A 25,813-nucleotide genomic window follows, 5' to 3' on the forward strand; every position below is an offset into this window, starting at 1 on the left:
GTGAAGTCGAATGTCTGTTTCATGGAAACGGATACGGACATTGAATGGACTTTTAGTCATGATTTGGGTCACAAATGATTTTGTCCTCATTTCTCATATAGCGGATAATGTAGATTTCTACCGACAATTGCGGAGTTTCTTCTTCTTGTTCTTTTCTTTTTCTTTTTCTTTTTCTTTTTTTCCTTAAAAGAAAACGACGTGCGTGTCTTAATCATGTGTTATATTACCTCTGTCATATCATAAAAGGGATGACTAGTAATCTTAGTTTTTGAAGCAAGCAGTCTGTCCAATAGATTTCTAGTGTTTCTGATGTCAGATTGTTAAGAATTCAACATTAAAAGACAGATTAATAAGAGGTCAACTCTCAGATGATGTAAATGGTTTGTTCAACTATTTTTATGAAGAATTCTAACAGTTTCATTTAGTCTTTCTTATTCTATGCATTATTTATTTGTCTTCGCACTTCAGAAGTAATTGTTCAAGTACAGGTACCAATTAGATATTGACATATGTTGAAATCTTGCTTCTTGCATAAACGGATATGCTACTTAAATTTTTTGAGAGGAAAAGAAAATGAAACGAGATTGACCAATAGAATTATGAAACAACATTAAACCGTTCTTGATCACACGCAAAATTGTCTTATAAAGGCTTAAAATCAATCTTTGAACTTCTTTCATAATCCACAATTTCCCCTTGGGAGAACTCGTGTCTGGCTTACATAGCATACTCCACCAGAATGGACAGAAGGCTCATTGCGGCAGCTCTAACAGGAGATGTTCAAACTTTGCAACAACTTTTTGTAGAAAATCCCTTAATACTACATACCCCTGCATTTGCTTCTGCAGGCAAACCCCTACATGTTGCTTCTGCATACGGGCACGTTGATTTTGTAAAGGAAATCATAAGGCTGAAACCAGATTTTGTCAAGGAAGTGAATCAAGATGGTTTTAGTCATATGCACATGGCATCAGCCAATGGACAAATAGACGTTGTAAGGGAGCTCATGAAATTTGACCAGAAACTTTGTCACCTTCAGGGACCAGAGAGAAAGACTCCCCTTCATTTTGCAGCTATCAAAGGGAGAGTTGATGTAGTAAGTGAAATGCTCTCTGCTTATGGAGAATGTGCTGAAGATGCGACTGTTCAAAGAGAGACTGTTTTGCACCTTGCTGTTAAGAACAACCAGTTTGAAGTAGTGAGAGTTTTGGTGGATTGGATAAGAGATGTGAAGAAAGAAAATATCTTGAATATGAAGGATAAGCAGGGCAATACAGCGCTTCATCTGGCAACCTGGAAGAGAGAATGCCAGGCAAGTTAAATCTAATTTTCATGCAGTCTTTGATAAGACCTATTCTAGGATCTGTGTTTACTACTAGTTCCTTCTGATCATCTTAAGGGAGCATTTGATTTTAGACTTCAACTGTCAAAAGATTTCTCTGCATTGCTTAGGTTTAGACATCTGTTGAGAACCATACTTACACAATATGTGATTAATTCTTGACGATGATGCATTGGAATACATAATCTAAGTTCACAGTGATGGATCCTCTCCTAATATGACCTTTTTTGTTCATTCCAAAAAAGCTCATATGCGAAGATGTCCATTAATTCACTTCAAGTAAAAACATCGACTGCAAGAAACTATTTATTTAGTGTAGTTGAACCTGGCTAGTTCATGTCCAGAAATTAGTTTTTGCTCTGCTTTTAAAATTGCATTGGTATGGACTTGATGCATTCAGAACTAGAAAGCCATTGGGAAACCTGAGTGGTTCCTGGCTCAGCTCCTGGACCCAAATAGTAACTCTGAACTTCTACAACCCTTGCTTTCCTTCTTCAATCTTAGATATATATCATTCTGCAAGAATGGAAAATCTGCTTGGAAATAACATAAATGGCAAGCATTTAAGAATTTACTAAGTGACTTTTCAGAAAAGGTTAAACAATAAATCCTTACAGGTAGTAGAACTGTTACTTAGCCGTGGAGCAAATGCCTCAGGGGGTTTGGAAGTAAATGCCACAAACCATAGCGGTCTCACTGCTCTTGACGTGCTGCTGAGTTTCCCAAGTGAAGCAGGAGATAGAGAAATTGAGGAGATCTTTTGGAGTGCCGGAGCTATGAGAATGAGAGATCTTACCCTCTCTCCCATTCGTTCCCCTGAACCTTACGGTCAAACCTCAGTTGACAATTGTATATCGACTGAGGCAAATCTGCGGCAACCAAATGATTTGATGGAGTACTTCAAGTTCAAAAATGGTAGAGATTCTCCTGGTGAGACGCGTAGTGCATTACTGGTTGTCGCTGTTTTGGTGGCAACTACAACCTTCCAATTTGGTGTCAACCCTCCAGGTGGTGTATGGCAAGAATATTATAAACCTGACAGAAAGAATGGCACCACCAGCGGCAAAGCATACAGTGCGGGGCAGTCTATTTTGGGTTCTACAGACCCAGTTGGATTTGGCATTTTCATATTTTTCAACTCCGTAGGTTTTTCTCTGTCTATTGAAATGATTAGAATTCTAACTACCAATTTCCCCCTGCAGCTTGAGCTGTGTTTTTTCGCAATGTATGTGACATACACCAATGCGGTAATAACTATTGCACCTGATGGCATGTCGCTTTTTGTCACTCTAACTGTTGCAATTATGCCTGCAGTTATTGCACTTGCAGCTTATTTGTTAAGACAACATAGAAAGAGGCATACAGAACACACCATGGAGCCATAGAGTCGTTGAAAGAAAAGAGAACAAAAATTTCAGTATACTTTTTCGTCTATGCTATAGACTAGTAGAGACATGCAGAAGTGAAGCAACAATATTTCATATTCATTTATCTGTTTCCCTTTTTTACGACCTGCCTCCACTCCAGATATTATGGAGACATTTCTGATGTACATGTAGCAGATAATTTATAATAATAATTCATGTATAGCCTAATATTTTACTTGGTTGGAAGCATTTCTTTCTAGTTGACTCTTATTGCCAAGTTACCCAATATTCAGCCAAAAAACTTGTAACAGGAAGTAACTTTCTATCTTAAGGGAGTTACATGGCTTGCAATATATTACAGAAAATTATTGAACAACAGTAGGAAAGCCGCACCATATCATAAATTTTCAAATGGGTTGACTAACAATCATAATTCTTGAAGCAACCAATCTCTGCAATATACATATGTACACTAATCCTCGTGTCACTCCATAAAAGTCAACTATAACAGACTAGATTAACAGGTAAGATAATGTAACAGGTTTGTTTACTTTAATGATGAAGAAAAATTTTCATTTTCTATTATGAATAATTCTAAGAGTTCCATTTAGTTATCCTTATTTTATGTAATACTTGGTCATCAGAAGAAAAGAAGGTATGAAAAAGGAAACAGCAGTAAAGGCCTTCATATTCGTGGTCCAATTAAAGGCTTTAAGAAAAGGTATGAAAAAGGAAACAGCAATAAAGGCTTTCATATTCTTGGTCAAATTATAGGCTTTAAGAAAATATCTCCTTTCATATTCCACGTTTTGCCCAAATGTGAAGGCCAGTCTGTTTCAATGGAAAAAAGGCTCTTTGAGGCAGCCCAAACTGGATATGTTCAAAAATTGCAACAACTTCTGGAAGAAAATCCCTTAATACTTCATGCCTCTGCACTCGCTTCAGCAGGAAATCCCCTACATGTTGCTTCGGCATACGGGCACGTTGATTTTGTAAAGGAAATCATAAACCTGAGACCAGATTTGGCTCACGAAGTCAACCAGGATGGTTTCAGCCCTATGCACATAGCATCATCAATAGGGCACACAGGGGTTGTAAGGGAGTTGCTAAAAGTTGGGCAGAAACTTTGTCACCTGCAAGGACCAGAGAAAAATACACCACTGCACTGTGCTGCTATCAAAGGGAAAGTACATGTACTAAGTGAAATGCTCTCAGCTTGTCCAGAATGTATAGAAGATGTGACCATTCAGCATGATACTGCCTTGCACCTTGCTATTAAGAACAACCAGTTTGAAGCAATTACAGTTTTGGTGAATTGGATTAGAGGGATGAAGAGGGAAGAAATCTTCAATATGAAAGATGAGCAAGGCAATACCGTGCTGCACCTGGCCACTCGGAAGAAACAACGCAAAGGTAAGTCCAATCTGTTATTTAATCCAACACTTGATAGTTTCCATTTTCAATGAGGTTTGTTCTTGTTTCTATATTTTCCAGATCATTGTAAGGGAGTATTTGACTTGAGAGCCGTAGAAATATCATGTCTTCTGGCTTCTATGGCCTGGACTTCTATTATTAGAGCCATGTTTCTGCAATAATGTGGTTAAATTTATATTGAATGCGGGAGTACAAAATCTTATTCAAAACAAGTTGTAAAAGAAAATGGATTCTCCCCTGATATAAGCTTTTATTTGTGTTCAAACTTGATCATCATCACCTGCCAATAACATCTGTCATATGATCTTTAAGATTTGTGCATTTGTTTGGAAAATGGGTTAGTATGGATTCAGCGTGTTCGTAAGCCAAAAGGACAAATATGCACTGATGAGCCTTTCCTTACTTTCTTCAATTCAGATATTAGTTCCCTCCAAGTTTTAAGTTATGCTCCCATCCTTCTGTTTCTGTGGAATCATGCTGACTAGCCATAAGTGAATATTAATTGGCTGATGTCCAAGGAAAATAGTGAACACAAACCTGTGATTAAAAAATTTGCCTCACTTAAATGCCCCAAGCTTGTGCTCGATTTAGCAACTTTATAAGTGAAAGCCACCATCTATTGACAAGGCTTGGTGTTTCAAATCCTAGAAAGAATTGTAGGGTTAGACACAGGTCATGTGCTGAAAAAAAAAATGAAATAGAATGATGAAATTGCTTGAATAGATAACTTAACTTCTTGGGAAAAAACAAAAAAATCAACTACCAAGTATCTTATGATTTATCTACCAGCCATAATGAGCAGTTGAAGAATATAATTTACTTGCAGGTAATAGAACTGTTACTTGGTCATGGAACATATTCTTCAGGGAGATTGGAGGTAAAATCATAGCGGTCTAACTGCACTTGATCTGCTCCTGATTTTCCCAAGTGAAGCTGGAGACAGAGAAGTTGACGAGATCCTTCGAAGAGCTGGAGCTAAAAGAATGAGAGATGTTACTCCCTCTGAAAGTCCTTCACCTGAATCCTACGGTCAAACTGCAGTTAATAGCCCTGCATCAGCAGAGACAACTAGACAGCAGACATGATTTCGTAGAGTACTTCAAGTTTAAAAAGGGAAGGGATTCTCCCGGTGAAACACGCAGTGCACTATTGGTTGTAGCTGCTTTGGTGGCAACTACAAGCTTCCAATTTGGTGTCAACCCTCCTGGCGGTGTATGGCAAGACAATTATACGCCTGATAAAAACAATAGCACAAGCAGTAGCAAAGCACACAATGCAGGGGAAGCTATTTGGGGTTCCATGAATGCAGTTGCATTTGCTCTTTTTATGTTTTTCAACTCCTTGGGGTTTAAATTGTCCATCTACATGATCATCATTCTAACTACCAAGTTCCCCCTGCAGCTTGGTCTTCAGTTGTGTTTCTTGGCAATGTATTTCACCTATGACACTGCGGTAATAGCCACTACACCTGTTGGCATACGGATTTTTATCATTGTAACCGAAGCAATTATACCTGCACTTATTCCACTTACAGCTAGATGGGTAAGAAAATGCAGAAAGAAGGTTATAGAACGCAGAAAGGATCCATAAAGTAATTGAAAATAAAATTTGACAAGAAATTCAAGATCTCAATTATCTTCAGTTGCTGTGTTACCTTTATATAACTCCAAATGCTTTGCTAGATATGACTTTATGTGCATCTACAATTGGAGCTTGGGTATTCATATTGGTTAATATTGTTCAGGTCATTTTAGAACACCAATTACATAAAAGTGTTGACAAGGGTCAATTTTATTTTCCTAGTGATGAGCTTTCGATCCTATTGATTTCAACTGGATTCTGCAAATAAACTAATATCATTTGTTAATATCATCTGACAGATTACATCATGTCCTGATTTGAGCTATTAGTTATAAAGTTGTTGATTGACACCTCAGAAAAATAAAATTGTTGCAAGTAGTAGTAATATAATTGAAGGTCATCGCCAGGTATATTAGTTGTCAATGAGCATTTTGATTGCAATTTCTGCAGATCAGCCATTCTAGCTAGCCTTGCAAATGAATCAACGTGTAGAAGGAAACATAAACTGTACCATGTATAAAAGTGGTCATAAGAAATATATTTAAAATGTAAATGAATTTACTCTCCCACTTATATGCAAATTATTTCTCGCGCAATTATTTAACCTCAAATCTTACTGTTACCCACGAGAACGTTATTGTTAAACTCAAATCTTTTAATTACATGGGGAAAAATTATTACAGTAAAAATAACACAAATTCGTGTCATAATCCAATTAAGACCAGATATGCTCCAAGTCCAGCATCAAGTCGCAATCATTTTGGCCAGATAGAAGCAGCTGATGAATTGATTCCAACTCATAATCAACTCCACCAGATTCTCTTCTCTGAGAAATGCTGCTTTCATAATCATGGTCAGATGAAATGGCAAAGGTTTCTTTAGATTGACACTCTCTCTGCTGCTGGTTTTCTTGTAGGCTCGAGTTTTGAACACTCTGATCAAGCACCACAACAAATGCTTCAAATTGTTTCTCAGCAACAGTAGATGAATGATCCATTCCATCAGTCTCATCAATGCTTTCTCCATCTCCTATTGGTTCTTGAGCATCATTACAAAGTAACTCTTCCAGAAAAGAATAGTCTTCCTCTATTAACTCAGGCAGTGCATCACAGTCTTCTTGCTGCACCAATGACTCAGGCACTGCCATGGCATCAGCAATACTCTCCGAATCACAATGACAATTCCCACCAGTTTCTCTACTCTGAAGCATGTTGTTTCCAGAGTCACATTGCTGGTTATATAACATCTGGTCAAAATTACTCATCATCATCTCCATAGATGGCTCGTAATGACATTCTGAATTTTGAATTAGTATCTGCTGACACTGATGTTGTTGCATTTGATCAGTTACAGCAGAATGTTCAGCAACACTACTTGCAAAGCCCATTCCACCAGATAAGCTCTGCTCACTCATCATGCCAGTACTGCTGCAACTAACTTCTTGATAATGCACATCATTCTGTTGCCGATTTTGTTGGTGGGTCAAAACCCTCTCCATCTCAGAATCTGTCACTTGTTCAGATTGATTGTTGTTTTCTTGAAAATCCTTCAACTTTCTTTTCTTTGCAGAACAGAACTTCTTATCTTGGCCAGTTGGTTGATTCTTTCGGAGCCTACAAAGCACATAATTGGTAGCTTGATTCTTGGGCAAATGTAGGGTGTACTCATGCATGATCCAAGCCCCATGATCCTCACAACCTTTCTTTTCATAACGAAACCGCTTCTTGGAGCCGATTTTGATTTTAGATTGGCCGCTTACAATGTCTTTACCGGCATCCTCCCCTTGCCAAGCACCACCGGAAGAACCGACTTTGCGGTCAATTCTGGAACCCTTAGAAGACTTTTTCTTCAATTGGGTGAAGAAATACAGATCCTCATCAGCATTCAAAAAGGGTCCTCCATGTGAATCCCAAATCTCAGAAGGTTTTTTGTCATAAAGATTACAGTCCGTGATGAAATACTCAGCGAGAGGAATGGGTATTCCGGAAATCTTCTTCTTAAGATAATGTTCAACGAGTTCTTCATCTGATGGTCTGAACTGGAAGCCATGGGGAAGAAAGGGTCTGTGTTCTTGCATTTTGTTTGAGAAGAAAAGGGTTATTTCAACGGTGGGTTGATTTATTGAGAAAAATTGTTGGTGAATTGCTGAAAAGAAAAAACAGAGAAGCCGAGACACAAAGAGAGAACAAAAGTAGATGGAATGATGTCGGTGAGTGGTATTGTGTTATATTTATAGTCCGTGTAATCTGAGGAGTAGTAACGTTAAGTTCAGTAGCTTAAATTGCAAGCAACTACTAAGTTTCCTAAATGGGCAAATTCGAGAAAGGCGGGAGAAGAAGAAGAAGAAGGTTGCGTTCAAGAATTCCTAAATTGCAAAATGACTACAATGCCCATTAACTTTAACTTTCTTTTCTAAAGAAATTATTGCCGTCCAAGTAAAATGGCTGGTGGCATCATTTCTCAATTTTATTTTGAAATCAAAATTTCAATTGATAATTAAACTAAATATTAATGTAAATATAGTTAATATTAACATAATATTACTAATAATTTGTAATGCTAAAATATAAATTTAATAATCTTGTTCAATATAGCACCGTACATGATTTAGTCTTAAATTTTAATTTAATTAATACAATATATTATATTTTTTTTTTCCCACTTCGTTATGTTTGGTAATATCTTTATTTTTGCTGGGTGCAGATGAAAGATTACTAGACAATGGAGCAAAAAGATTAAGAAAATAGTTTAACGATATTCAGATATTAACAATATTAGAAAACAGAAGTATGTTTATGATGCAATAGCAGATTAGCAGTCACATAAAATATTTTTTTACTTGTAATCAACAAAAAAGTATATATTTTTTTAATTAATTCTTTGACTCCCTATCGAACAAAATCAGTATCCACGCGACCCAGGGATTAATTAGTTAAGACCATAATAATTTAACTAGAAATGAAAACATAATGTAACCTTAATAATAATAAAAGAAAAAAAAACACTGAATGAATAATTAAATTTGATTATCTTTTTATTTAATAAAACTTTCCTCCTTTTGTCGAGGTTCATAAAAAAATAATAATAATTCTATACAATAATTGAAACCAACATACAATCATTAATAATATAAATTCAACTCAATTTGAAATTGGATTTAAAGTTATAGAATCAATTAAAGTAAAATAAATTAAAATCTTTTTAATAAAATAAGGTAGTGATTAGACGAACTATAATTTTTTAGATTCAGTTCTTTGGCGTATATTAAAACTTTGATAGCGACAAATAGAATTCAAATGATTATTGAAATACAGTATGCATTATTTGAATTGAAATTGCCAAGTAAAATTACAAATAAAAAAATAACTAATAATGTAAAATCAATATAACTAAATTAGGACAAATAAAATGCTGTTAGATTTTTTTGTTATTGCATTTTTAGTCATTAAAAATAAATGATATAATATGAGACACTTACAATTAATATTAGGATATATTGGATTATAAATATTATGGGTGCGTTTAGCATATTATTTTGTATAATATTGTATTAACTATATTGCATCAAGTACATTGTTGTTTGATGTAGGGTGGATTATATTACATAAAAGAATTTTTTATATATATTTATGTTAAAATTATTTAAATTCATTAACATTTTAGGGTTTTATTATTAATTTTTGAAATTAAGTATAAAATAATTATTTTTATAATAAAATTATTTAATAATATGCTATTAATAAATAATAAAATATTACAATATCATGTTATATTATTGATAATATTACAAATTTATATGTCTTCTGGCTTCATTGCCTGCACATCAATTCAGAGCCAACATAAGAAGTTGTAAAATTAAATGGATCGTCTACTAGTGCAAGCTTTTTGGTCCAGTTCGGATAGAGGTAACATAAGAGGTTTCCTAATTTGCTTTAACTAGAAAAATTAACCGCAAGAACTATGCAGCAGGAGCAATCAAACCAGATGATTACCTGCCCATAAAAATTAGAAGTTTCAAAGTTTTTATATATTGTTTGGTTGGCATTAAACAAATGGCAAAATGACTCGAATGCCCATAAACTTAATTTTAACTTTTTTTTTTTGTTAAGCAAATAATTACCGTCCAAGTAAAATGGTCAGCGCCAGCGGCCTCATTTTTCAATTTTATTTTGAAATCAAAATTTGAATTGATAATTAAATTAAATATTAGAATAAATATAATTAATAGTAACATGATATTACTAATAATATGTAACATTAAAATAAATTTAACAATGTTGTTCAATGCAGCACCGTATATGGTATTGTATTAAATTTTAATGTAACTTCATACAATATAATACTATTAAAATTGTCAACTTTGCAAATAATTTCATAAATTGTTTAGTAAATCTAGATGGCGAGGCAATCACTTGTGAAATAGATTGTCATAAATGTTTGACAAATTAATCATAAAAGCGTGACGTGTCTCTAAGTATTAAAAATGACATATTTATTTTTTTGTCATTAATTATATATATTTTTTATGCATTATTAGTAAATTAATATATTCAAATTATTTATTGTAAATTAAATAAATTTTATGTGACAAGAATTTATTATTGATACATGTCATTTTTCATGTATTTTAGAATATTTTAGAGAACTACACTGTTACTCTCATATTCTAAGTAATTTTAATGGTCGAAATGTCAATGGACCTAGATATTTACCAAAAAAAAGTTGCAACAATTTTGACTAGTATTAATAATTTAATTATTTTTATTTTTTTAGCTTAAAAAATAAAAACAGGGACTTAATTGTTAATTACCAAATAAGCCATTCAACAACTCCTCCCTTTAGATCCAACCGTTAACTCACACAGGAGAAAATAAGGGTACCTTGCACCTGGCGCAAGGTAACTGGACCCCAAAACAAATATTCACCTATTTAAAAGTTCAAATTTGGTTTCCATGAGCATATAAAAGTTAATCTACATGTGTTGCAAAAAAAATTGTTCGATTTTCTTTTATCCTCTCATTAACTGGAAATCATCAATTCGTGATCACTACAAAAGAATTTCTTTCTTTTTTCTTGGGAAATGAGCCAACCTATTGAAATCCATGAATTATTTGTTGTTCATGTAACAATAGCTTGTACATGGATATTAATTTACATTGTGTGAAGATATGTGTATATGGACTTAAATGAAGAAACTGGAAAAGTAGAGAGCTGTTGTGCAGATTGACTTCAGTTGATGGGGTCTATTTGATATCTTCCGCTGACGTGGCATGAATTCGTTATAATCTGTTATAACGAAGCCCAGCACACTGATATAAAAACAGAGGCTGACGAATGGTGCCACATATAGAGCCAATATCGTCTTCATTTGTTCATCATTTTGCATAGAATCTGTTTCATTGTGATCTGTGCATAATCTTCTGCAAATCACTTGTGATTGGGTTAGTTCTTGATCAATAATAATGAGTAAATTTTCCTTCTAAGTTTGCTGGTCTATGTCTTTGTTTTGTTTTCTGGTTTAGCTCATTTGTTCTGGTTTTTCTTGATTCGATTGTGTTCTTGGTATCTCTACTCACCAAGATTCGTGAGTCTTGCTGTGGTTTAGGCTTAAAACCTTAACAAGTGGTATCAGAGCCTAGTGAATTTCAGCCATGTCTCTTCCAAGGCATGAAATTGAAAAATTCACCATTGGTGGTGATTTTTCGCTTTGGAAGCTGAAAATGAAAGCTCTCCTTGTGCATCAAGGGCTTGAATCTGCCCTGGAAGAAGAAGATCCAGAGGCCTCTACAGGTTCTGGGATTGATGACAAAAGGAGACAAATACAGAATCGAGCTCATAGCACTCTGATTTTGAGTCTTGGTGACTCAATCTTGAGAGAGATCTCTGAAGAGAAGACAGCCTTAGGAATTTGGAACAAGGTTGAAACCCTGTGTATGAAGAAATCCTTGGCTCACAGATTGTTCTTGAAGAAAAGGTTGTACACATTCTCAATGAGAGAAGGGGTTACAATACAAGATCACATTGACACTTTTAACAAGATCATTCTTGATCTTGAAGGGGTGGAAAATGTAAAAATCTGTGATGAAGACAAGGCATTCTTCCTGCTGAGCTCTCTACCAAAGTCTTATGAAGGCTTTGTAGACACAATGCTCTATGGGAGGACCACTTTGACTCTTGAAGATGTTAAAGCATCCATTAGCTCAAAGGAGATTCAGAAGAACTGTGAGCTTGAAACAAGTAATGGTGAGGGGCTGATTGCAAGAACAGAAAAGAAGAAAGATCAGAAGAACAAAAATCAAGGAAAAAGGGCATGGAAAGAACCAAGAAACTGCAGACAAGAAGAAAAAGAAAAGGTCAGTGGGTCATAGACTCTGGGTGCTCTTTTCATTTATGTCCTGAAAAAACCCTATTTTACAAATATAAAGCTGTTGATGGTGGTAGAGTCTTAATGGGAAACAATAATGTGTGTAATATTGTTGGTATTGGTTCTGTAAAGATCAAGATGTTTGATGGAACTATAAGATCTCTACATGAAGTGAGGCATGCTCCTAGGCTAAAGAGAAATTTAATCTCTTTAGGCATGCTAGACAGCTTAGGGTATTTCTTTAAATCAAGAACTGGTGGTTTAGAGATAAGAAAGGGGACTGAGATAGTAATGAAGGGGGTTAAAGAGAATGGCCTATATGTATTGCAAGGCTCATCAGTGCCTGTTCAAGAGGGAGTTTCTGCTGTTTCTGAGGAAGATAGAACCAAATTATGGCACCTTAGGCTTGGTCATATGAGTATCAAGGGGCTGCAAGAGCTTAGTAAACAAGGGCTACTTGGTGGGGATAGAATCCAGCAGCTGGAGTTTTGTGAAAACTGTATTTTTGGCAAATCACACAAGTCCAAGTTTAACAAAGGGGAGCATATGTCTAAACAAGTTTTGGACTATGCACATACTGACCTTTGGGGGCCTGCTCCGGTCCCTTCCTTGAGTGGTGGCAGATATTTCATGTCACTCAATGATGATTACTCAAGGAAGGTATGGATCTACATACTCAAGACCAAAGATCAAGCTTTGGAAAAATTCAAGGTCTGGAAATCATTGGTAGAAAATCAGTCTGGCTTCAAGCTGAAATGCTTAAGGACTGATAATGGCTTGGAATTTTGTAGCAAAGAATTTGAGGAATATTGCCAAAAACATGGCATAAAGAGGCACAAAACAGTAAGGTTCACCCCCCAGCAGAATGTTTTGGCTGAGAGGATGAACAGGACCTTGGTGGATAAAACCAGATGTATGCTGATAAATTCAAAGCTTCCAAGGAGCTTTTGGGCAGAAGCTGTCAATACAGCAAGTTATTTAGTTAACAGAAGCCCATCTTCTGCAATTGGCTTCAAAACACCAGAAGAATTGTGGAATGGAAAACCAGCAAACTACCAAAATCTCAGAGTTTTTAGGTGCCCTGCTTACCTCCACATCAATCAAGGCAAGCTGGAAGCAAGGGCCTTGAAATGAGTCTTTGTTGGATATCCTGATGGGGTTAAGGGGTACAAAATCTGGTGTAAGGATCAAGGGAAGTGCATAGTCAGCAGGGATGTTGTGTTTCATGAATCTGTATTGCTGAAAGAAAGTGCAGAACATGATGCTGGATTGCAAGACAATCCAGCGGCTAACAAACAATCTGGATCTGAAACTTCCAAGGTTAAGGTGGAGCTATTGACTGATAAAGGCAGTGAAAAAGAAGCAGCTTATGATGATGAGAGGGCCACAGCTGAAAGTGAGGAACATGAGGTATCAGAATTGCCACAAGCTGACTTACAGAGCTATCAGTTAGCTAGAGATAGAGTTAGAAGGGAAGTCAGAGCACCAATGAGGTATGGCTATGCTGACTTAATTGCCTATGCACTATTGTGTGCTGATGAAGTGACAATTGAAGAGCCTGCTAACTTCTCTGAAGCCATGGAAAGTGTGCACTGTGACAAGTGGCTTGAGGCAATGCAAGATGAAATGGAGTCACTTTAAAGAAATCAGACCTGGACACTTATACCAAATCCAGGAAACAAGAGGTTGATCAGCTGTAAGTGGATTTTCAAGAGGAATGAAGGAATTCCATATGTTGAACCTCCCAAATATAAAGCAAGGCTAGTGGCTAGGGGGTTTACACAGAGGGAATGTGTAGATTTCAATGAAATTTTTTCTCCTGTAGTGAAGCACAGTTCAATAAGAATCTTATTAGCCATGGTAGCTTTACTTGACTTGGAGCTGGAGCAGATGGATGTAAAAACAGCCTTCCTTCATGGTAACCTTGAAGAACAAATATTGATGGCACAACCTGAAGGATTTGAGTGTAAAGGTAAGGAGGATTATGTTTGTTTGCTGCATAAATCCTTGTATGGACTTAAGCAATCCCCTCGACAGTGGTACAAAAGGTTTGATGATTTTATGGTCTCAAAGGGGTATCACAGAAGCAGATATGACAGCTGTGTTTACTTTGGTGGATCAGATCAAGGTGGAGTTGCTTATTTGCTTCTGTATGTTGACGATATGTTAATTGCAAGCAAATACAAGTAAGAGATAGAGAGGTTAAAGAATCTGTTAAAGACTGAGTTTGAAATGAAGGATCTTGGCAATGCCAAAAGAATCCTTGGGATGGACATTATCAGAGATAGATCTGCTGGCACTTTATTCTTGAGTCAAGAGAAATATATCAAGAAAGTTCTGGAGAGGTTTGAGATGCAAGACTGTAAACCTGTTCAGACTCCACTTGGTCCACAATTCAAGTTGTCAGCAGCTCCAACATCAGAAGATGAGTCTCAGATGAATGAATTCTCATATGCACAGGCTGTGGGGAGCTTGATGTATGCAATGGTAAGCACCAGGTCAGACATAGCTTATGCAGTAAGTGTTGTCAGCATATATCTCAGTTGTCCAGGCAAGGCTCACTGGAATGCTGTCAAATGGATAATGAGGTATCTAAAGGGTTCTTCTACTTGTGATTTGCTGTATGGGAAGACTAAGAGTGACAAAATTGAAGTCATGGGGTTTGTAGACTCTGACTTTGCTGGAGATCTTGACAGAAGAAAGTCTACATCAGGATATATGTTTGTGTTAAATAGTTGCCTGATCAGCTGGAAGTCATCTCTTCAGTCTGTTGTTGCTTTATCCTCAACTGAAGCTGAGTTCATTGCAACTACAGAGGCAGTAAAAGAGGCCATGTGGCTAAGGGGCTTGCTTAATGAGCTGTGGTTAAATCAGAAAACTGTTCAGGTTTTTTGTGATAACCAAAGTGCCATACGCTTGGTAAAGAATCAAATGTATCATGAAAGAACCAAGCACATTGATGTGAAGCTCCAGTTTATCAGAGATGAAGTTGGAAAGGGTACAGTGGTTGTGTCCAAGATCCATACCAGTGTGAATCCAGCTGATGCTCTAACAAAATCACTTCCCACTGCAAAATTTGAGTTCTGTGTGAATCTAATGGGCATCATGCCCAAATCTAACTAAATTCAAGAAGATGAATTGTAGTTGAATGAAGGTTTTTAGGTGTTGTATTATTGAAGGGATCAACTGAATCAACTGCAAGGTGGAGATTGTGAAGATATGTGTATATGGACTTAAATGAAGAAACTGGAAAAGTAGAGAGCTGTTGTGCAGATTGACTTCAGTTGATGGGGTCTATTTGATATCTTCCGCTGACGTGGCATGAATTCGTTATAATCTGTTATAACGAAGCCCAGCACACTGATATAAAAACAGAGGCTGACGAATGGTGCCACATATAGAGTCAATATCATCTTCATTTGTTCATCATTTTGCATAGAATCTGTTTCATTGTGATCTGTGCATAATATTCTGCAAATCACTTGTGATTGGGTTAGTTCTTGATCAATAATAATGAGTAAATTTTCCTTCTAAGTTTGCTGGTCTGTGTCTTTGTTTTGTTTTCTGGTTTAGCTCCTTTGTTCTGGTTTTTCTTGATTCGATTGTGTTCTTGGTATTTCTACTCACCAAGATTCGTGAGTCTTGCTGTGGTTTAGGCTTAAAACCTTAACACATTGCGATAGCTACAAGCTCTTATTTATTGATAAGTTGGCAAGTTTTTTAATTCTAAGAAAAATAAAGCTCTATTTGGTGGGAAATTTTAGAATACATCAGAAATACCACGTCAGCCATAAACCAACACGTTATGTTATGACATATGTGTATTTATTTTGAAAAACATAATGTAAGTGGTGGTTATATTAAATTTAAATACACGTCATATATTCATTACTTAGTTGTATTACCTTTCATGTATTTCAGAATTTCTCTTATTTGGTATTGAGGTTGAACAGTTGTATCTTTTAAGCTACAGTATTAAAGTATTTAGTAAATATTAGTTGTTATAGTTTGGAAACCAAACTGATTTGAACTACCACTTATATGATGAAAAACACATAATATCTTTACTATTTTTGTTAAAACTATTATTTTTGTTAAAACTATTATTTTAAAGTCATATTTATTACTCATTATTATCTTTTATTTTATAATTATAGTTTTTTTTCTCGTAGCAGCTGTAACTTAAAAACTACAGTATCTCAATACCAAATAGAGACCAAAAGACACTAAAATATAGTCCGCACTAAATTTATTTTGATATAGATTCACTAAAGTTCAGATAGCCCATGATACTCCTCAATCTAGCAAGATTAGAGTATTAGAGAAAGATGACCAAACTTCTATAGCCTCTTCGGATGTAGAAGCCTCCAAGAGGAACCCACTCCTAAAGCAAACAAAATTCATTGGGAATTAGCCCTTCCCACTGTCAGGACTCCACCAGATCTAGCAATAGATAATAGACCAAGTGCATTAAATCAATCCCGATATAATGCATCTTCAGTCTATGAGTGGAATATTGACGGTATGTCCGAATACAATATTGTAAAGCAGTTTATAGTTCTGTGTTTAAAGACTTGTGTTTTATTTTGAAGTTTTGTTGTGTGGTGAATCCTTACTGGTAGTAAGTCCCGCCATAGGATAAGATCATCCGTTTAGGGCTGTAAAACCATACCTGTAGCCATTCTGACAAAACCATAGATTGACCATAGGTTTTTACTCATGGACCCTATGCACTGTAGAACATCATCCTTTTCTAGCTCTTCTTCCGGGAAGACTAGTGCTTCAAAGCATGTTGTGAGTTCAGAAGAATTCTTTATTGAGAACTTTGATAAAGCAATTGATTGTTGGGAACTTCCAAAAATTTCTAAAGAAAAGATTTACAAAACAAAAAAGCTTGATTTTTTAAAGAGTGATTATATTATAAAGACTGAAGAACGTGACATAACTCTTTCAAATCCATTTGAAACAATTCACTTGTTTTCTGAGCATTCTTTAAAGAAATTAAAAGAAAAGAATTTCAATTATATTCATATTGGACTAATTCAAGTCGGAATAAAACCCTTAACCAAAGAAGGCTTGGATACTTCTATCCTTGCTGTCCTAAGAGATGGGCGATTCATCTCTTTTGATGATTCTTTGCTAAGTAGCATCGAATCCAGTCTTTGTAAAGGTCCAATTTCATTTGATTGTTATCCAAACATAATAATTTCACTTAAAGATAAAAATATTTTGAAAAGCATGATTTTACAAATCAAAACTCATAATTATAATATGATTGAGGGATCCATCCCAGTTGCCTTAATTTTTAAAATCTCGTATAAGGCAATGATCACTGCATTCAGTACACAACATAAATTCCAGTCAAAAAGAGATGAGACTCTTCTCTTGCAGACTGATTTGTCTAGAGCTAACACTGTCATTCCAAAACCTATTCAATGGAAAGATGTCCATCTTCCAGAAGAATGGATTCTTGAAGGAGCCGCTCCACCAGCGATTCCAAAACAACTTGAGCCTAATACAGAGTTGCAAAATGTGACTCAATATTCTGATGGAAAAGTCAAATTGTCATTTAGAAGATCTGCTTCAACTAGATTTTCTAATAAAGAGTCGTGCTCAAGTATTCCTTCACTAGAAAGGAAATTTACAAAAATCCCTTCTGTTATAAATCTTCCTTTTCAAAGTCAACCTAGGTTTTCAACTTCAGATATACCTAGCACTTCTATACGATCTGTTGACTATGCCACTAGTGTTCCTCACCCTATTTACACTAGTAGTCAACATGAACAAAGACAATAAGAGAAGGAACCTTCTCCTCCAACTTCCCCTACATTTTCTGCTGTTACAGAAAATGTTATTAATGTCATTAAAAAGGAATTTGAATTGGATAAAGCTTTTCTGCATAAAGACTTTTATTCTGATTTAAACAAAGAAAAAAGACTTTGGTTTTTCAAACACTTTTTAAATCAAAGAAAAGAAATCCAACAAACTTATTATGAATTTGTGAATCTTCATCAAGTTCATATATTGTTTTTTGATTGGTTCGAGATATATTCTTCTAATAACAACATCTCTTACCCCTTCAAAGAGTCAAACCCTATTACTATTAGGAAGAAGACCACTGAATGGAAACTCTCCGAAAGTAATAGAACAGTCGATTCTGAGCATCCACCCCTCCGGAGCGTAACCGTTGACCACGGCGAACCTCCTATAGAAATCAGAGCTTCACCTTACAAAATCCCTAAGCCTAACGATACTGATAGTAATTTAAGTAGTATTATCCAACAGAATAATTTCTGTAATACTAACTTAAATACAATCGGAAAGCAGTTGACTAGGATAGAAAACCAAATCCAGAAGTCAACCATTATTGTTCTGTGTTTAAAGTCTGAGGGTGCATTTTTCAAACCAAAGGGCATTACTGTCCATTCGTATTGTCCAAAGGGAACAGTAAAAGTTGTTTTGTAACGATCATTAGGATGGATTTGTATTTGCCAAAAACCAGACTTCATATCAAATTTAGAAAAAATGAAAGCTGAACAAAGTTTTTGGAGCAAATCTTTTTTATTAGGTATTGGGTACCTAATCCATTTTAAAGCTTTATTCAAAGGTTTGTAGTTTATCACAAGTCTAGGTACGCCTCTTTCAATTTCAGAATTTTTATTAACATAAAAAGCGGCACAAGACAATGGGGACCTTGACTTAACAATGAGTCCTTTTGACTCTAAATCTTTGACTTCATTTTTGCAATGTTGTTCCAATTCCATGTTCATCTGGATAAGACGAGCTTTAGTGGGTATTTGTTTTTCATCAAACGAATTTTCATAAGACAAATCTACCAAATGTTGTTTTCTATCCCAAAAAGCAGATGGTAAATCGGCACATATTTCTTTTTCAATAAGGCTTTTGAAATCGGAGATTTTTCTTTGTATAAAATCATTTTGTAATTGACTTCCAATTATTTGGAAATTCAAATCTTTTTGTAAACAAAATAAATCATCTTGTTTGGACTTAAGAATGGCATTAATTTTGTTTTGGTAAACAGAACAAGCTTTGACAATATTCAAATTCCTTGTTTTGGGTTTTTCAATAAAAGGGAAAACAAGTCTCTTATTTGTTGCTTTGAAGGATATACTATCATAATTGACAGTATATGGAGTTATAAGATTTATAAAAGGAGTTCCCAAAATGATGGCATGATGAATATCATTTGTGAGGACAAAAGAAGTTTTAAAATCAAAACCATTATTATGGATTGAGGCTTTAACCTTGGAACTGACATTCAGTTTTGAATTATTAGCGGCAGAAAGTCTTTCTTTTGTTTTTTCATGAAATCTTTTGGGGACGATGTCTTCTCTAATGCAATTTAAATCGGCGCCAGTATCAAAAAGGGCAATGGCGTCCATTGCAAAATCATCAGAAAAGATTAAAGTGACTTTAATCAAATACTTTCTTGTGGTGATTTGCTTTAAAACAAATAGAAAATCATTGGGTACTGACTCAATGTTTTCTACTTTAATATCATCACCATCATCAGGATTAGATTCATTGTCTGAATTATCCTGCAATTGTTTTTGTAAAAGAAGTTGGATAGTATTAGAATCACTTTTTTGTTTTTCTTTTAAATCTCTGATTTCACTTTTGATTTCTTTTATCTCTTTCTGAAGATCTTGGATATTAGGAACCGTCTTCTTTGTTTTCTTTTTATCTAAAATTTGAGTAAGATCATAAGAATTCCTTTTAACAATTGGGACTTTAGAAGTCTCGGCTTTATTAAAATCCAAAGTTTTCAAAAGTTTATCAAGATATTCTTTTTGAAGATTTGGATCAGAAATATGCTTTACAAGTTCAAGAAAAGTTTCTTGGTCTTTAGTCAAAACATTGATTTTCTTTAAATATGAATCAGATTCAGATTCACTACTGCTAGATACAGAGTCATCGGAGTCAAAAAGCTCATCAACTTGATATGGATCACTGTCTCCCGACATGGAAGATTCGGAATCAGAAGATTCGACAAGAAGGGGGGCTAATTTAGAAAGGATCTCTTCATCGAGGTCAAGTTCATAAAGCTTTTTGTTCATCCTGCAATAATTTGCAGTATGACCTTTCATGCCACATTTATGACATATAGCTTCTTTATAATTGAAAGGGGTTTTTGGTTTGGCTCTAAACTCTTTTCTTTTAGGGAATTTGGATTTCTTATAAGGAAGTTCCCTAAAATTACGGAAGGGTTTCCTAAAATTTTTTGATTTGTAATGTTTCTTGCGATGTTTAGTAGAACACTCGCCATTACAATCTTTGGAATAAGAAGTTTTAAAGGGGTCATAATTGAATTGTTTGCAGAAACCGCCTAATTCTTGTTTAGACTTCTTAAGCTCCCATTTAAGTCGTTTCTGTAATTTCAAATCTTGACAAATCTTTAAACCTTCTTTATTGACGAAACTGACAAGTTCACCATAGGTAAGCTCGTCATAAGGAATACGATTATCATAAAGGACTTTGATGACCTTATCTTTACTTTTTCACCTAGAAGGGTAGGTAATCCAGCAAGAAATTTTTCTTTCCAGGTTATATGATTTGCATCATCCCTTAGAAATAGTCTGGTGAAAAAAGAGGTTTTGTAGCTTTGGAATTCACTAAGTTTCCTATATATTAAATTATGTAGTAACTCAGCGTTTTTATCACGAAGGTGTGAAGAGTCACCAATGAAATGGAGGGAAATGGTTAAAATTAGAGTAGCAACAACATCCTGGATTGGATTGTTGAACTCATCAAGAATAGGGACTCCATTTTCATCGACTTGAATGGAATTTAGAATGTCTAATTGTTGCTGATTAGTGAGAAGATGATCCCACCAACCTTTTAGTTGACCAGTAAAACCGGCAATTAGGATTTCTGATATAGCACGATCAGAGGTTCCTGCTTGGGTTTTATAGACATTGGCTGCCATTGTCATCTGTTGCAACAATCCTAGGATATTGTATTCGGACATACCGTCAATATTCCACTCATAGACTGAAGATGCATTATATCGGGATTGATTTAATGCACTTGGTCTATTATCTATTGCTAGATCTGGTGGAGTCCTGACAGTGGGAAGGGCTAATTCCCAATGAATTTTGTTTGCTTTAGGAGTGGGTTCCTCTTGGAAGGCTTCTACATCCGAAGAGGCTATAGAAGTTTGGTCATCTTTCTCCAATACTCCAATCTTGCTAGATTGAGGAGTATCAGGGACTTACTACCAGTAAGGATTCACCACACAACAAAACTTCAAAATAAAACACAAGTCTTTAAACACAGAACTATAAACTGCTTTACACTATCCTCCCCTTGGCTCTGATACCAGAAGGAAATAGGGATCGAAGGATGGATGTGTTTTCGTCAAAACTCTTTATTGTTTACTTTGAATAAAATAATTGAATCGCGGTTGGTTTATTTTAAATAAGCTTTACCAAGTTTGATTATGGAGTTCTTTGGATCATACAGTGATCAAACAAAATTTGAACGCGGTTGGTCAAATTTTTAATAACTAATTGGTACGTGGCGTTGTTAAACCAGATCGATGCTACACAAAGTGAAGCCTTTGGACCCAGATCTGACTTAGAACAGATCAATAGTCCGCACGTTCGGGTTTCCAGCCGATATACCAAATCAGTTTTATTTTACCAAATAAAGTTAAGTTGCTTTAAACGTGGTTGATTCTTTTTATTGGGCTATTATCAGATTTAGATTAGGTTCTTTTTAGAGGTTTGGGTACATACACAGTACCAGATCCGGAATCCCGGAAATGGTGCTCTGAAGGAATGGAGGGAGAAGAGAAGATTTACAACTGAGGATCGAGATCCGGTCTCTTTGCCTCAGAGGAACGTAGAAATTTTATGGCAGATCTGATAAAAATCAGTCTGCAAGCATGCTTTGAAAAGAAAAGTGCTTTAAAAATAAATTGCTGGAATTTAAATGTGCATAAAATTAAATTGCAGAAAAGTTTTATCCAATTCAAATTCCTTTTTAATGACATTAATAACATTTTCTGTAACAGCAGAAAATGTAGGGGAAGTTGGAGGAGAAGGTTCATTCTCTTCTTGTCTTTGTTCATGTTGACTACTAGTGTAAATAGGGTGAGGAACACTAGTGGCATAGTCAACAGATCGTATAGAAGTGCTAGGTATATCTGAAGTTGAAAACCTAGGTTGACTTTGAAAAGGAAGATTTATAACAGAAGGGATTTTTGTAAATTTCCTTTCTAGTGAAGGAATACTTGAGCACGACTCTTTATCAGAAAATCTAGTTGAAGCAGATCTTCTAAATGACAATTTGACTTTTCCATCAGAATATTGAGTCACATTTTGCAACTCTGTATTAGGCTCAAGTTGTTTTAGAATCGCTGGTGGAGCGGCTCCTTCAAGAATCCATTCTTCTGGAAGATGGACATCTTTCCATTGAATAGGTTTTGGAATGACAGTGTTAGCTCTAGACAAATCAGTCTGCAAGAGAAGAGTCTCATCTCTTTTTGACTGGAATTTATGTTGTGTACTGAATGCAGTGATCATTGCCTTATACGAGATTTTAAAAATTAAGGCAACTGGGATGGATCCCTCAATCATATTATAATTATGAGTTTTGATTTGTAAAATCATGCTTTTCAAAATATTTTTATCTTTAAGTGAAATTATTATGTTTGGATAACAATCAAATGAAATTGGACCTTTACAAAGACTGGATTCGATGCTACTTAGCAAAGAATCATCAAAAGAGATGAATCGCCCATCTCTTAGGACAGCAAGGATAGAAGTATCCAAGCCTTCTTTGGTTAAGGGTTTTATTCCGACTTGAATTAGTCCAATATGAATATAATTGAAATTCTTTTCTTTTAATTTCTTTAAAGAATGCTCAGAAAACAAGTGAATTGTTTCAAATAGATTTGAAAGAGTTATGTCACGTTCTTCAGTCTTTATAATATAATCACTCTTTAAAAAATCAAGCTTTTTTGTTTTGTAAATCTTTTCTTTAGAAATTTTTGGAAGTTCCCAACAATCAATTGCTTTATCAAAGTTCTCAATAAAGAATTCTTCTGAACTCACAACATGCTTTGAAGCACTAGTCTTCCCGGAAGAAGAGCTAGAAAAGGATGATGTTCTACAGTGCATAGGGTCCATGAGTAAAAACCTATGGTCAATCTATGGTTTTGTCAGAATGGCTACAGGTATGGTTTTACAGCCCTAAACGGATGACCTTATCCTATGGCGGGACTTACTACCAGTAAGGATTCACCACACAACAAAACTTCAAAATAAAACACAAGTCTTTAAACACAGAACTATAAACTGCTTTACACTATCCTCCCCTTGGCTCTGATTCCAGAAGGAAATAGGGATCGAAGGATGGATGTGTTTTCGTCAAAACTCTTTATTGTTTACTTTGAATAGTAGATGCTTTGTACAAAAATTGAAATACGATACGGGTGAAGAGACATGTGCGCTCTCACTTGTGTCCAGAGGACCACCCGAAAAAATAAAAATTACTTCTCTTTTTTTTTAAAGTAAATAATCAAATAATTATTTACAATGCTTTACTGGAGAGAAAATGCCGAAACAATCATCTTCGTTTTCGTCTCCAAGGGAAATGAATGGCTCTTCGTCTTCGTCATCATCTTCATCTTCAGAGGAGTCTGCAACTGAGGATTTTGATCTTGAGGCGAGGAGCTGTTCTATGGCTTTAAAATATTCATCTTCAGTTTTGGCGCTTGCCAAAAGAGACTGGGCTTTGGATTTTTGGGTTAGGAAGGTCTGTTGGGCTTTAGAGGCTTCCAGGGTTGGTTGTAGGAGGTTTTTAGAGGAGAGCCAATCTTTGATCATGTTAACAGTCAATTTGGACTGTTCATCAAATTTTGACCACCATTTGACTTTGAAGGTTCTTTGAAGGATGACTTGGGACTCATGGGTATGAAATCGGAGGTTCCACATCCAGACCCATGGTAGGAAGAAGTTTGTACAAAAACAAAGAAATTGGGGAAATCTTTTCTCTGAGTCAGAAGGATTATAATGGGTTTTAAAGAGGTTTAAACAATTTGTGGCATTTGGAGTTAGGATTTGAGGTATTAGTCCGAAGAAGTTCCACCAATGATGAAACCAATTAGGTAGGCTTTGGACGGTTATTTTTGAATTAAAGAAAAATAACCAAGAATGGGATTTTTTAGGGTTTTGGATAAAAAATGTGTTATACCAGGCTTGTTGGTAATCCCAGTAGGAAAAAGTCCGACAATGTGGTAAACGGGTCTCAAAATTTAAAGGGAAGGTTTTGAAATTGTGGAGTAGGTCACCCCACTGGTTTGGGCTCAAAACTTTTAAGATTGTGGCCGTGGAATAAGCCGGCTCAGAATGGGCTTTGTCAAGGAAGAAATGCTTGAATTTAACTGATTCAGTTATTTCTAAAATACTTTGATAGTAAGACTGGGGTTTTGTCAAATCCCATGGTTTGAAAAACCAGCCTTTGGGGAAAAACTTTGAAATGCTTTGAAAAGGATCAGTATGGTAAAATCCATCTTCTATAGAAAGAATGTTTTGAAAATGGGTTTTATCAAACCAATCGGAGGTTTTCTTTGAAGGTGTTGGCTGAGAAAGCACAATTTGAGAAGATGAGCTTTCAGCAGAGACAACAACATTTTGGGAAGAGGGTTTTGTAATTTCAATTTCTTTTTTAGGAGAAATTTGGCTTTGAGAAAGGTTTTGAAGGGCGAGCATGAGCTCGGGGGATTTTGTAATGGAACTCATCCACTGCTTTACTTGGTCATCAGAAGAAATAGATTTGTATTTGGCTCCATGTTCTTCAACCATTTCTATCCAAGATTTAATGGGCATGGCAGAAGAAAGTAGTTTTTCTTTAGAAGGGGTTGACTGGGGTTCTTTAGAAGGTTCTTGAGAACCAGTAACTTTGAGAACTGCTTTACCTTTATCTTTCTTCTTTGGCGGCATTATCTGTTTTGAAGAAATTCTCTGGTTAGAAAATCAGGAACAGAATTTTTGTCACCTTTAATAAATTCAATATCAAAATCAAAAACACTTAAAATAGCTTGCCATCGTGCAAAAATCTGTTTTGATGCAATGTTTTGAACATCTTTTTCTAAAACATGTTTTGCAGCTTTGCAATCAATTCTAAGTAAAAATTTTTGATTTAGTAAATCACTTTGGAATTTAGATATGCATAAAACAATAGAAAGAATTTCTTTTTTGATAGTAGAATAATTTTTCTGGCAATCATTCCAATGTGCAGAAACATATTGTACTATCTGTTCTTTGTCATTTTCCTTTTATTTTAATATACCTCCATAACCTATATCAGATGCATCAGTTTCAACAATTTTAGGTAATGCAGGATTTGCAAGAAATAAGCATGGAATATTTTTCACAGATTGCTTTATTAATCTAACAACTTTGGTATGTTCTTCTGACCATGCAACAGGATTCTTTTTTAACCTATCATGCAAAGGTTTAAACATCCTATTGATATTAGGGCAAAAATCGAGAACATAATTTAGACTACCAAGAAATCTTTGTAATTGGGTTTTGTCCAGAATTTTGTCTGGGAATTTATCTGCAAACAAAAGTGATCTCTCTATTGGAGTGATAGTTCCTTTGGAAATATGATGACCAAGGAACCGGACCTTTGTTTGAAATAAAGAAATTTTTGAACTAGAAAGGGCTAATCCAGCCTTTTTTGTAACAAGATAAA

General features: G+C 35.3%; 2 protein-coding genes and 1 pseudogene across 3 annotated transcripts; 2 read left to right on the forward strand and 1 right to left on the reverse strand.

Moving 5' to 3' along the window:
- Positions 1 to 470: 470 nt before the first annotated feature.
- LOC18044834 (ankyrin repeat-containing protein BDA1) lies at positions 471 to 2,896 on the forward strand. 2 transcript variants are annotated; one of them, XM_024186822.1, is made up of 3 exons: positions 471 to 1,312; positions 1,960 to 2,484; positions 2,657 to 2,896. In XM_024186822.1, exons 1-3 carry the CDS (start codon positions 740 to 742, stop codon positions 2,681 to 2,683), a joined length of 1,125 nt encoding a protein of 374 aa, XP_024042590.1. In that variant the 5' UTR covers positions 471 to 739; the 3' UTR covers positions 2,684 to 2,896. The 2 variants fall into 2 exon arrangements, with proteins under 2 accessions (XP_024042590.1, XP_006437040.2); XM_006436977.2 differs by having other exon boundaries at positions 1,960 to 2,896.
- Positions 2,897 to 3,278: 382 nt separating this feature from the next.
- On the forward strand, positions 3,279 to 5,910 carry LOC18044835 (annotated as a pseudogene).
- Positions 5,911 to 6,753: 843 nt separating this feature from the next.
- Positions 6,754 to 7,801, reverse strand: LOC18044836 (NAC domain-containing protein 83). Its single transcript, XM_024186228.1, has 2 exons — positions 6,851 to 7,801; positions 6,754 to 6,762 (listed from the first exon to the last, which is right to left on the reverse strand). The coding sequence occupies exons 1-2, from the start codon at positions 7,799 to 7,801 to the stop codon at positions 6,754 to 6,756; spliced, it is 960 nt and encodes a 319-aa protein (XP_024041996.1).
- Between the last annotated feature and the right edge of the window lie 18,012 nt (positions 7,802 to 25,813).

The sequence above is a fragment of the Citrus clementina genome, unplaced genomic scaffold, assembly GCF_000493195.1.
Source record: "Citrus clementina cultivar Clemenules unplaced genomic scaffold, Citrus_clementina_v1.0 scaffold_4, whole genome shotgun sequence".
Taxonomy (NCBI): Eukaryota; Viridiplantae; Streptophyta; class Magnoliopsida; order Sapindales; family Rutaceae; genus Citrus; species Citrus x clementina.